The following is a 13,108-nucleotide window of genomic DNA, read 5'->3' on the forward strand; positions in this document are numbered from 1 at the left end:
TGAATTTAGGGTGGGACTTGTGCCAAGCCGCAACTATCGAGGTTTGAATGTTTCTTAACCGGGTCTCAGGCTGGAATCCCACCACATTAGGTCTATTCATAGGCTCAGCCCGTCGCTTATTACGAGACAGGAATTTTTAGCTTTTGTCTGAGGGGGAAATGTGAATCACATGACGTTCAGCCTCATGGCAAAAGTGGGAGCCAAAAATAAAAAACGAAGAGAAAAAAAATACCAAAATACCAAAACATCCCATAGACTAGTCATATACTACTTCGTATGCTGCACGCCCGATGCAACATAAATCACACATCGAGTCATTCAACCCCGGGTACCCGGACCCCTTCTGTACAACTAGCACCTCTAGGCGACGTGAAGTGCTCGTCATTGGCTGCATTGACAAGGTTCGGATCCAAGCCAACTAAACCCCAACTTGGCTCCAAACAAGCCCCGACCAAGCCCTGTCAAAACAACCAGGGAAACCTTCGCCCGTGGCGGCCCAATCTCACCGGGGACCAAGCGGACCTAAAATGGGGCCGAATCGAACAGGTCTGCTATGCACCTATGAGTCTACCTCTACTCTTCCCAAGTGACAGTCTTAGTCTGGAGGAATTCGTCGAATCCAGCAATTCCTCCGAAGCGACCAAAGCCGCTGCTCTTCCATCCTCCGTGGGGAAGGACAGCCTCGTCGTGGACAGTCATAGAATTGATATGAACGGCTCTAAAAAAAAAGACCAAAGTTAGCCTCAATTCAATCTCCACCCGTGGATGTGATCTGTATTCGGAACTCAAAAACCCACCCAGAGTCAATTTGCTTAGCCACCCGTAATCCGCGGAACAGGTTGTTGGTGTACAGAGCCGCAGTCAGGCCGTATTCGGTGTCATTGGCCAGCTCGATCGCTTCGTCCTCGGTGTCCACCACCATGAGCGACACGGTCGGACCGAACGACTCGGTCGCGTACAAGTCCATCTCCTTGGTGACGTCGTCGACGACGATCGGCCGCATACCTGTGTTAATGTATTCGCTTGCATTGGCGTCGCCATAGAGCAGCTTAGCTCCCTGAGACACGGCGTCCACCACAAGCTTCTTGTTCTTGGCGACGGCTGCAGCGTTGACCAGGATTAGCGCGGGCGCGTCCTTGCCGAACAACTTCTCAGTCGTCTCTGCAAGTTTCTGTCGGAACGCATCTGCGATCGAGCGCTGCACGACAATCCGCTCGGTCGCCATGCAGACCTGACCGGACTGTGTATTGTGTCAGTGTGATATCATAGTCTCGAATGAACATTACGTACGTGCATGAAGGATCCAAGGGCACAGTTCATGGCAGCCCTGTCCAAGTTCGCATCGTCCAAAACAATCGCGGACGCCTTACCGCCGAGCTCGAGAAGCACAGGCTTAATGTGTTTGCCCGCGAGAGAAGCGATAATCGACCCGACTCCTGTGCTACCGGTGAAGTTCACCTTGCGCACAGCCTGGTGGGCGATGAGCGCGTTGGTGACGGCCGGGGCATCGGAGGGCTGGTGGAAGATGACATTCAGACATCCGGCGGGAAGACCAGCCTGGCGGAAGATGTCGCCCAGAGCCCAGAAACACTTGGGTGAGAGCTCCGAGCCCTTGAGGACGACGGTGTTTCCAGCCGCAAGAGGGAGTGCAATGGCGCGCGTACCCAGGATGTAAGGAGCATTCCTACATCAATTAAGTTGAGTTAAAGCCAGCTGATAAAGCGCAGTATGCCAGAGATCGGAAGCTTACCATGGCGCAATTGACAGAATCACTCCGTACGGCTCCTTGTATACGATGACTCCCATGTCCTCCCCGATGACATTCGGCACGATACCCTCGATCGTGGATATCCGGCCCGCGAAATCCTTGATGAAGTGCAAACCCATATTGAAAGTGATCTCTGAGAAAGGCCGGCTGGCACCGGTCTCCTCGCGCTGGTACTCGATCAATTCCTCTTTGCGTGAGACCATGATGTCGGCGGCCTTCAACAGGATGTCGCGGCGCTCGGCTGGCTTGGTCTTTCTCCATGAGAGAAAGGCGGCTTGGGCACTGTTGACTGCGCGATTGGCATTTTCGACCGACACGCCGTAGCAATAGCCACTCAGCTCGCCAGTGGCCGGGGCGTGGACCTCGAATTTGATATTGGTCTCAATGGACTCATTATTGATGATAAGCGGGGTCACCGCCTTGTTGGATTGCGCCATTGTACGTGTTGAGGAGTTGAAGAAGGAATATACGGGGGGATATCTCTTTAATACAGAAAAGGACGAGTCTATTCGAATAGAGGGGCTGAGCTGACTTTCCAGGAGCTCTGATCTTAACCATATAGAGTGGCGGGGGGTGGTGGGGACACGAAGAGGGTAAGACTCTGATAGGTCACGGTTTTATTGAAACGTAGATCGATTATGTCACGTCCGGGTGGGCTCAGCGAGCTAACTATTCAACGGTTGAAAAAGTTATCTCCGGTGATATAAATCCCCAAAGCCTTGAACATGGCGATCTCGGAGTTGCGGGGGTGAGAAAAAGATGACAAAGCAGAGATGCAGTGAGATGAGGTGAGATGAACGACATGGCTTTTTTTAATTATTCAATGTCTATGATCAAAAGGTATATCCAAAAACACATTCTTCCCGAGTCCAGCCCTATCACCATGATCCCATATCCCCATGCGCCTGAAAGATGCGAATTGTGACCTGCACAAATAATACAAGCCGTGCCCTCAATTGGCCCAAATCTTCGTCTCGGTCGAATTGCTGCTTTTGGCCATCTCCGCGAAGGGACACGCCGATCCCTTGGGCGCAGTGGACGCGCTTTGTATGGACGGCGCCACACTGTGTATGGAAGGCGCCACACCATCTATAGAGGGCGCCACACCGCTAGAAATACTGGACCGGTCATCCTCGGTCGAGCTACCGGAGCTGCTGCCGAGAATGCGCTTTTCGCCGAGATATCCCTCCTGATCCTCGGTATAGTTGAACATGGACATCTCGTCGGCAAACTCTTCACCGTCGCTCGAGTGATACCGGGCGAAGAGATCGTTCTGGATCCAGAGGATCTTGTTGACGGCGCGCACGAGCGCGATCTTGCGTCGCAGCGACAGGTGTGGGTGGGACAGCATGGCTTCGATCCAGATATCTTGGATGTAGCCCAGGCATACGCCGAGGTGAATGTACTCGATGTTGAGAGGTGTTCTGCGTACTTGTCCGCTGTGCATCATGCTGTGTTACACATCAGGTTAGCGTTGCACGATAATCTCACCCCGGGGACGGGGATCTGGGAACGGAAGGTAGGGGTTTTTTTCTTGAACTTACCCAACTTTGTTCAAGTACCGCCAGAATTCCATTGTTGTCGGGTCCTGGCATAGACGCGTCAAGTACCAGCGCAGGAACAGCTTGCGGCGCTGGATTTTCGGTGTGTCTTCCTGGAGGTAGCCCTCCTCGGGTTCGGTCTCGTCGACTGTTGTCCGTGTGTGGAAGGCGCGGGATGTGATGTCATATTGGAGAATCTTTTTATATACCAGGTTGACGACTGCCGGGATCAATTGTTTGATGTATTTGTTGCCAGTGAGCAGTGCTTCGATATCGCCTGGGGGGTATGACGTTAGTGGCTGATTCTTGGGATTGGTCTGGTAAAAGCTTACTAGAGTTGAAGTCGAGGAAGCTATGGAGGTACTTTATTCGCTCTTCCAAGCTTGTATAGAGCAGTTTCCGGTCGATATGCATTGGCGCACCAGCCGATCCCGATCCCGATCTGAAATCCATGGCTTCTGACACTTTATTATGTTGCGAACAGCTGGGGTCTTCTTTGTCCGGGTGGGGAAAACGGTTGGAAAGGTAGATCGAGAGTATGAAAGAGAAGATAAAACTGGAGCACCTCGTGGTAAGCTGGCGGATCGAGTATTTATACCATCGAGATGCGCGATCTCCGTTCAAGATTACTCTGTTCACCGTTCTCCTATATTGGATGCAACACGATTAAATTGAAAGCCACTAAACTATAAAACACATCCTGTTGGGCTCCGCTCGAAGGAATCCTGGAAGGGGACGATCATGACTCTTACCCAGAAAAGCGACATTACCCGATCTCAGGCGAGCTTTTTCCCTAAAAACTTCGTTTGAAGACCCAAGTAAAGTGCTGATCGAATCAGCCCATAGGGCGAGATTACTTAGTGACTCTCTAAAGTGGAGTAATCATCTATTTGTAGGAATGTGTGGGCTGATTCCTGCAATCTCCGAACTAGACGAAAAAGCGAAAAAGCGAAAAAAGCAAAACAGCACAGCCAAGAACGGCAAGATCCATGGGTGCTGTGCTATCAGACTCGGCAACCTGAAACAAGCGACTAGGAATGTCGAGAATACTGTAGGCTCAACTCTAACCAGCTGGTGAGGAAACTGTCAGATGCTAGTATACCAGATGGCGTTTTTGGCATGCCGGGGATAAAACACTAAAGTCACCCATGTTCAACTGTCGCGAACCATTGCCCGTGCAAAGCGAATTAATGAGATTAAATGGATGAATCGGCATTTGAATCTGACTCTTGTTCACTGGCTCCGGAACTCCGCTACGGGCTAAACGGTTTCTCTTAGGACCCGTGATGAAGTGGGTTCCGTTCGGGTCCGACGGGGTTGCGGACCTGGTGATGCCATTCGTGTTGTCTCAGGCCGTTAGGTACATATAAATACGTGGTAGACATGCATCGATCGTCCGTTGATTGCCTTGAAAATCAAGCGTTGCATCAACTGCAGTCCCCAGATTGTAACTATCACAATACAATTGGCTCGGCACTTCACAGCGCCCCTTAATAAGTGTAATATGCTAGTTAGAGATTGCCGAACCAGTGGATGTGTGGTGGGTCCGAAGGATTGCGACCTCAACAAGTACAAAGTACAGACTGTAATAGGGTGGAATCGGGACTAATAAAGCAATAGCGTCGAAAAAATCAGGAAACGCCTGCATGTCAACCGACGTGGACCCTCTACCCGTAATGAAATCTACTTTGTACACGCGAGCTCGCATCGTGTGATGACATGGCCTGATGGGATTCTCCGTAGATCGGGAAAGGATAGATCGGATGTGGATATGGCATGATCAATAGTCCGGAGTGAAATCTCTTCGAACTGAGCACATTAGGGCGAAAATTTTTCACGGCCCAAAATTGAGGCCCTTGCCCTGCGAGCTTGGATTCCTTTAATTCTCCGAATAGATCAAACGGAGAAAGGGTTTCCTTGTTTTCTCGATCCGGATGTTTCGAAAAACAGCCGCGGTAGACGATCGCTTTTGCCGACTTGATTACCCAGTTAGGTCTAGAACAGGACTGGTTCTCGAATGTCCCCCTGGAACCGTTTAGTTTAACGGCTTTATTCCATGGGTTTGGGATTTCTGGGGAAATGTGACAGCGACAGCGGCCCAGGGGCTGTCGAAAATAACCGGCCAGTCACAATATTCCTAATGACAAATCGTGAAAATTGTGAAACGGGGGCGTCAAGAAAAGTGCTGATCGCGGCTCATCCACGGGCATTTTCAATAACACGGGGGATTCCATTTCGAGGCAATGAGCCCATAAAAGATTATATACAAGACTCCATACTCCGGAGACTCATCGCTTCCAGATAACCTCGGGTGGCGTCTTCTGTCCACTAATTGCCGGTCGTCGTGGCCCGTGCAGCCGCGGCATCATACAGAGCCTTAATATCCGCCTGCCACTGCTTCACCTCGACTCTGGCCACGCGACGGTCATAGGTAAGCAGCCCGTTGACCTCGCCCTCGACATCGGTCGTCTGGGTCCAGACCCCCCCACTGCATGCGTACAGGCGGATCTGATCCTCGAGCTCGGTCAGGAGAAGGTGGCTACGATAATTCCATGCCTCGATGCTGGTGTCAATCTCATACGTTTGGTCAATCGTATTGATGGCGGCTTGGTTGTTCCAGAGATGCTCCATGGATACATTACTCCCGATGCCGCCAAATTCACCCTGGAATCCAATCCGGGTGGGATCGTAGGGGCTCGAGGGTGTGGAATAAAAGGGGGTGCCACATTGTGGGTTTGCGTAATGGTGATTGTCCTACGAGATGTTAGTGAGCCACGTGGCTGGAGCCTGGGCCACAGGGGCACATACACTAAAGTCTCCAGCGCCGTGGTCGTCCCAGCCCGTAGTCGAGTCCACAAGCCGAGTGGGGTCCAGCTGTCTAACCCGCTCGGTCAGCTCAAACTCGGGGTAGTATTCTGTGATCTGGCCCCAAGCTTCGTTGTAGATGACCTAGATAGTGGTTAACGTCTGGTCTTTCGGTTTCACATCAGACTTACCCAAGTTACAATACTAGGGAAGCTCTTCAATTGGTTAACCAACAGGTCCAACTGGCGAGTGAACTCAGCCTGCTGCTTCTCGTCCGGTAGGATAGTAACTGAGTTTCCATTTGCGTCCCTCTTGAACTGCGACGGGCGCAGGGAAGGCATGTCCTGGATTACAAGCAGACCGAGCTCGTCGCAGGCTTGATAGAACAAATCGGTCTCGACTTTGATCTACATTGCACGGTGTGAGCATGAGAAACCATGGGATATGCAACGCGGCGACACTCACATGCTTGCGCACCATATTGAATCCCAAGTTCTTCAACATTTCCAAGTCGTACACCATCGCCTCTTTGCTGGGGGGCGTGTATAAACCATCGGGCCAATAGCCTTGATCCAGGGTACCGAACATGAAAATGAATTCTCCATTGAGCAGGGGTCGCTCAATCCCGTCAACCATGCCCCTGGAAACTGTACGGAAGCCTGTATAGCTCTCCACTTGATCGTCGCCAAGTTTGACAGTCACGTTGTACAGGTTTGGGGAATCCGGAGACCAGAGTTTGGGCGAAGATACGGTGAATTGGAATGGCTCGTTGGTGGGGCCTTTGTGGGTTGCAACAGTCTTGCCATCTTGATGGACAGTGACTTCGGCCTGGGCGGATTTCTCCTTAGCAGAGCTGTGTACAGTGATATTTACTACACAATCAGAATCAAGCAGCATTTCAACAAAATCACAGAGACTTACCTTGGCCATCCATGTTTGCATCAAGATCGAGTTGGGTGATGTGGTTGGATGGGGCAGCCTCCAGCCAAACGGTTTGCCATATCCCACTGCACGGGGTATAAAAGATGTGACTAGGTCTCAGGGTCTGCTTTCCGATGGGGATAACATAATCACCATCGTCGGTAGGATCATGTACGAAAACAAGTCTGTATTTAAATCAGATATGCAGACTGTTTAGGATCCTGGGATACTCACAGCTCATTCTGCTGATCAAACTTCAGATACTTTGTCACGTCTACCGCGAAGCGGAAGTATCCGCCACGGTGGAAGCCTGCCTTTTCACCATTGACAAAGACAGTGGCTTCGTAGTCTACGGCTCCAAAATTGAGCAGTACCTGTTCACCCTTCCAAGAAGGAGATACTTCGAAGGATGTCGAGAACCAAGAGTACAGAGCCCAATCGCTTTGAATCCCTGCGAATTTATCAATTCCCGATGCTAACGCAATAAGCAGGAGAGGACCTACCGGACAATCCACTCTCAAGACACGATGGAATCAAAACATCCTGCGCAAGTTCCTGCCCAAAAGGGGGCTGCTGAACAGCATCGAGGCCTTCGGCATTTTGGTACTTCCACACCCCGTTGAGATTCTTCCATTCAGCACGCTGCAGCAACGGTCGCGGATATTCGGGCCATGGGTTCGTTCCGACTTTGTCAGTCCATGGCGTTGTCAAGGGAGGCTCCTTAAGAGAGTAACCCGCACTGCGCGCCTTGTTTTCCTGGTGCTCGGTACTAGGGAGAGCTAGACCAGTTGCCACTAGACACGACAAGAGAAAACTCTGAGCCAAATGCATGTTGACTGGAGACACTCAGATCTTGGCAGTATGCACACACAGTGACAGTTCCAAAGGTCTTCGGAAGATATCACATTTTGGGCATGATCTGGATTTAAATACATCGGACCCTGCTTACGCGGGACCAACAGACTCATGGCACGGTGAGTCCCTGCATACAACATGGCCACTTGGCAGAGATGCACCCACAAGGGCCAACCCCGCAGGAAGTACACAAGATTCACTGAGGACCGGAAGTATGTCGGCCGCTGGCTGTTGTCCGAACACAGGGAGCATCACCCACCGCTTGGCGTTACTAACAGCGCAGGAGCCAAGGACAGCAGCCAAGAGCCGACGGTCGATGCGCGAATAGTAATCAAACTACCCATCATCACAAGGGGTGAGCTGAATCTTGCCTGCTACGGGCACGCTGGGTTCTCGAGATAGGTGGAAATTGCCGACGTGCAATAATAATAACAGTCTGCCAGCAGTTCCAGGAGCGACAAAGAACAGCAGGAAGAGGTATTCCGTATTCCACGGAGCATTTTGCGCCAGTAAAAACACGAGTCACGCGACAGAATGTTCGGTCTGAGCCGACTGCTCTGCCCAATACTGCGAGAATATTAACGCCGATCGCAACACACGGGCGACAGCCGATCTGGCTTTACCCCAGACATGCATTTCCCGTGCAAGGGAAGTAATATTGCTTGCTGTCTCATCTGTTAGCGGAGATATGCAGCGTATCTGCATATCCAAGCCAAATCTAAGAATGAAGTCATGTTTACATGGAATGATTTGATCTTGCATTGCTAGTTCAGCAAGGATCATGTTTCCTGGCCAATCCCTTGCGTCCGGATTGCATGGCACACCAACGTCCCCACCCTGAGCGGGATATATATTTGACAAAATGGTCTGGCCACGATCTAATTTCGATATACTTACCATTCACTCGCTTTTCACACTAGACTAGCATTGCCCTACCCCGCAGACTCCGACGACGTGGTAGTTTGAGGTTGTATCAGCTTTCAATTTAAGAATCCGAATGGCCGCCCTGTCCCTCAGAGTCTGGCTTGGCGCGACGATCCTCTCTTCCCTATTGGCGGGTTGTTTTGTCCGTTGCTGTCCGCTCAAGCCCAAGGCGTTGGCTAGTTTTTGGCTTCGTTCTTCCCCACGTTCTACGAGCGGGGCTTATGGTGAGTTGAGTCGATGTTCCAATCATATATTCCGAACTTGGATGATGGGAATTGTGGTGTGATAGAAAAATACATAACCAGCTTTTAAACAAACGAATACTTTGTTCTTGATTTGGGAAAACCCCGGTGGAGGGTTCTTATCTCTAACCGATCTATGACCTTTCCTGACTGGCTAAGGATTCACTTCTAGCGGCTGACGCTAGCAAGAAAACCTCATCGTAGGCTAGTGTCGGTTATGCCAGCCTTGATTCGGAATACGTACATGTGGCAGATCACTTGTATATTGTATATTGTACTAGAAAGTAACGTCGGCAGTGGATTTCTTCTGCGAAAAAGAAAATGATAGATGGCAGTGTTGCTGTGCAACGGGCTCGGTTACAGCCGGCAATATTGTACAGATGGACAATCCGATTGCTAAAGATGGTCAGAAAAGCCTGTGGTTGATTTGCGCTTTGAGGCAGGCGAAATGGTTAAACTATAGCTGTCGACTGAAGATTTACCTCGTGCCAAGCTTCCCATCGTGGCTATAAATAAACTTAGTGGGAATTTCCATTCCGGGACCTAATAACGCGTTATATTTGATAACATTCAAAAGCAATAACATGATATGAAGATATTTATTCTGCGTTCCTTTCAGCGTGTTGTATGATATGTGTGGTGTAACGGGACGTGGTAAGACAAAGCCAAGATCCGTTAGGAGTTGTAGATGCTTGATTTGTGACCATATGCATCTGGCCCATTAAGGAGAAGATAGTTCAGTGGTCGAGATATCGTGTACCAAAGAGCCAGAAGATAACGGCGTAGATCCAAAAGTATCTAGCTAAGGGATTTGCCTGTATCTAGGAGTTCGCGAGCGGCGAGCGGCATTTGGTAAATACTATCTAGTCTAATCACATTGGGAGTTCTCCGAAATCTAAGGGAACATTCATGATCGAACGATACAATCCCCATCTTCTCGTCAGCATGGTGACCGCTCATCTCTATCGGGATTGAATTGATATCGGGATTTGGGTGGAACAATCCGGGAACGCTCTATATGACCCGGGATTAGGCAGATCACCGAAGCTCTACAATGATTAGGTCCACCTATCTATCATGGCGTGATCTGTATCAAGTTTAGCCCTAACAGACCCCGGGCTTATCATATGTAGGTATGTACTTGCTTGAATGCGGATTATCGAACTTCCGGGACTATCTTCTCTCGTGACACTGCATTGAAGCAAACCCCGTGTTGACTTCCCGAGTTGCACTTTACTGCCGAACATGGCGACCATTATTGAATTACTCCCCGAGTCCAAGAGCTTCCGAATCTCATGATGTTACTCCTCTTGTACTTCGGGGTTTGGGGATGTAGGCTATCATTTCAAGCCAACGTATGAGGCCGCTGGAAGTGTTATAAATTGAGGTTCTCCCCAGGCTTGAGATAAGGATTTCCATTCTACACAACAGTCTTCAGTCTTCAAAGCAAACACTCGTCAAAGTACAACAAGCATCTCAACATGGTTCCCGTTCTCAAGAAGTACAAGGCCGCAGCAGTCAATGCTGAGCCTGGCTGGTTCGACCTTCAGGAATCCGTCCGCCGGACAATCCACTGGATCGATGAAGCAGGAAAGGCTGGCTGCAAGCTGATTGCTTTCCCCGAGCTGTGTTAGTATCACAGTCCCAAGTACCGGATGCAATGTACTGACAAGATGAATAGGGATTCCCGGCTACCCCTACTGGGCTTGGAAGGTGACCTACCAGGAGAGCCTGCCCTTGCTGAAGAAGTACCGCGAGAACAGTCTCGCCTCCAACTCGGAGGAGATGCGCCGCATCCGCGAGGCCGCCAAGGCCAACAAGATTTGGGTGTCTCTTGGATACTCGGAGCTTGATCTCGCCAGCTTGTACACGACTCAGGTCATGATTAGCCCAGCTGGAGATGTCATCAACCACCGTCGCAAGATCAGGGCCACCCACGTCGAGCGCCTTGTTTTTGGAGACGGCACTGGCGACACTACCGAGTCGGTGATGGACACCGAGCTCGGCCGCATTGGACACCTGAATTGCTGGGAGAACATGAACCCCTTCCTCAAGGCGTACGCTGCCTCGCTCGGTGAGCAGGTGCACATCGCTGCTTGGCCTCTGTACCCCGGAAAGGAGACCCTCAAGTACCCTGACCCTTACACCAACATTGCCGAAGCAAACGCAGATGTACATTTCCCCCTTCTTTATTTTTTGCAACGACTTGATCTGATTACTGACAAGACTGCTCAGCTTGTTACCCCTGCTTACGCGGCCGAGACCGGTACATTCACTCTTGCCCCGTGGCAGACAATTACCGCCGAGGGAATCAAGGTCAACACACCTCCTGGAAAAGAGCTTGAGGACCCCGAGATCTACAACGGAAATGGCCGTATCTTCGGTCCCGATGGACAGAACCTCGTTCCCCATCCCGCCAAAGACTTCCAAGGACTTCTTTTCGTTGACGTAAGTGGATTATATTTTTGTTCTATCAGAATGTCAAACTAATTGATCAAACAGATTGACCTCGACGAGATCCATCTGAGCAAGGCTTTGGCCGATTTCGGTGGCCACTACATGCGCCCGGACTTGATCCGTCTTCTTGTCGACACCAACCGCAAGGACTTGGTCGTGCGCGAGGACAAAGCCAATGGCGGTGTCATTTACACCCGGACTATTGACCGCGTCGGACTTTCTCTTCCTTTGGATTCATCGGCTCCTGAGCCTGAGACCGAGAACTGAGTCTCAATTTGAGAGTATGTAGATCTATTTGCCGGACTCTAGCAGATATGTGTATTGTAGAAATACCAACTTATTCACTCTTTTACCTTTTATCCATAGTTTGATTGTGACTTCCTTTTGCTCTGTCACCTAAAAGAGGTTGAGCCGAACTGCAGTGACTTGGTTCAGACCTCGAGGGCCCAGACCCGTGAAATGTGTGGACATTCCGTTCTCTCAACATTCTTCACATTCTTGTGCATTCTTTCTTATGCCTCAAGGTCACAGATTCAAAGTCCAACACCTACAAGGTCAAGTTGCAACCATGTGCAGACCCATACTCTACCCGATTTGTTGACGGGCCGGCGAACAGACAATGGCCCGGAGAGTGTAACAATGAAATTGTCTGGGGTACAATGTCTCAGATATAATGGACTTGTCGCCGGAAACAGAAGTACCGAGGACGACAGTCGACCATTTTGGCTTGACTATACCCACCACTCCATGTTCCCAGCGTATTTCATAGTGTAATGGTTTTTGAATAATTCTAAGATTTCTTTGGAGGGCTTTAGAGTGAATAAAAACCTTATCACAGCGATGTGCGTACTTAGTCCCAAAAATACCCCTATTACCCTTATTAAACAGCACAGTTTGATCTGTAGAACCCAAGAATGACTAAGTTCACTCTTACACTAACACTACGTAGAGTAAATAATTTTAAGCTCAAGCTCGACGTCTAGAAGCTGTCAAGCAATGACATTCCGTAAAAGTTGTCGGAGCTGCCACGTGTCGATCATCACGGAATGTGAGATTTTGCTGCAAGCAGAATTTAATTCTTTTAATAGTTGAACATGTAGACCATTATGTGTGTCTATATTAGAAGTACCGATAAAAATAAAGGGGGAAATCGCAAGGGAAGCCTGATTTTCTAAGTTGATATAGGGCAATGAAGTATAGCTTCCCCGGATACTATTTTGGGTCGCAGTTGCCAATAAAACACATAGTGACGAGGTGACGAGGTGACAGACATTTTCACAGCCTTCATCCCCACATTATCCAACTACTCATTGTTACCCTCGTCAAGAGAACAAGCCCTTTGTCTCTGTTTTCGGACACTCCACCTTCCTCTTGATTCAGACCCCGAAGAATAGTCTATACAGGTACGTTACTTTTACTTCAATCTCCATCATTCCCCGTGGGGACTTCCGTTCTCGCCCAGTAACCTTTGTTTCCCTGCATCCGGCTACATCAAGTCACTTATAACAGCTGTTCTCCAGCCATTCATCTCAAATATATTCATTCCTGAATCTTCATTCTTCATTCCTCATTCCTCATTGCTCAACACCAGCCTC

The 13,108-nt window shown here is 49.8% G+C and overlaps 5 protein-coding genes across 5 annotated transcripts; 2 read left to right on the plus strand and 3 right to left on the minus strand.

Moving 5' to 3' along the window:
• Positions 1-573: 573 nt before the first annotated feature.
• Positions 574-2,205, minus strand: N7518_003930 (aldehyde dehydrogenase; the record flags this gene model as incomplete). The annotated part of the gene is made up of 4 exons (XM_057184857.1): positions 574-718; positions 798-1,240; positions 1,291-1,684; positions 1,751-2,205. 4 exons carry the CDS (start codon positions 2,203-2,205, stop codon positions 574-576), a joined length of 1,437 nt encoding a protein of 478 aa, XP_057041627.1.
• A 515-nt stretch (positions 2,206-2,720) lies between these two features.
• N7518_003931 (protoglobin family protein) lies at positions 2,721-3,762 on the minus strand (the record flags this gene model as incomplete). The annotated part of the gene is made up of 3 exons (XM_057184858.1): positions 2,721-3,219; positions 3,313-3,586; positions 3,642-3,762. The coding sequence occupies 3 exons, from the start codon at positions 3,760-3,762 to the stop codon at positions 2,721-2,723; spliced, it is 894 nt and encodes a 297-aa protein (XP_057041628.1).
• A 1,875-nt stretch (positions 3,763-5,637) lies between these two features.
• Positions 5,638-7,866, minus strand: N7518_003932 (putative hydrolase; the record flags this gene model as incomplete). The annotated part of the gene is made up of 7 exons (XM_057184859.1): positions 5,638-6,063; positions 6,118-6,258; positions 6,306-6,521; positions 6,580-6,986; positions 7,036-7,220; positions 7,270-7,486; positions 7,539-7,866. The coding sequence occupies 7 exons, from the start codon at positions 7,864-7,866 to the stop codon at positions 5,638-5,640; spliced, it is 1,920 nt and encodes a 639-aa protein (XP_057041629.1).
• A 162-nt stretch (positions 7,867-8,028) lies between these two features.
• N7518_003933 (uncharacterized protein) lies at positions 8,029-8,292 on the plus strand (the record flags this gene model as incomplete). Its single annotated transcript, XM_057184860.1, has 1 exon — positions 8,029-8,292. The coding sequence occupies one exon, from the start codon at positions 8,029-8,031 to the stop codon at positions 8,290-8,292; it is 264 nt and encodes an 87-aa protein (XP_057041630.1).
• Positions 8,293-10,537: 2,245 nt separating this feature from the next.
• N7518_003934 (carbon-nitrogen hydrolase family protein) lies at positions 10,538-11,780 on the plus strand (the record flags this gene model as incomplete). Its single annotated transcript, XM_057184861.1, has 4 exons — positions 10,538-10,685; positions 10,738-11,228; positions 11,292-11,504; positions 11,559-11,780. The coding sequence occupies 4 exons, from the start codon at positions 10,538-10,540 to the stop codon at positions 11,778-11,780; spliced, it is 1,074 nt and encodes a 357-aa protein (XP_057041631.1).
• Between the last annotated feature and the right edge of the window lie 1,328 nt (positions 11,781-13,108).

This window comes from Penicillium psychrosexuale (assembly GCF_028828465.1).
Source record: "Penicillium psychrosexuale strain IBT 29551 chromosome Unknown utg000003l, whole genome shotgun sequence".
Classification (NCBI taxonomy): domain Eukaryota; kingdom Fungi; phylum Ascomycota; class Eurotiomycetes; order Eurotiales; family Aspergillaceae; genus Penicillium; species Penicillium psychrosexuale.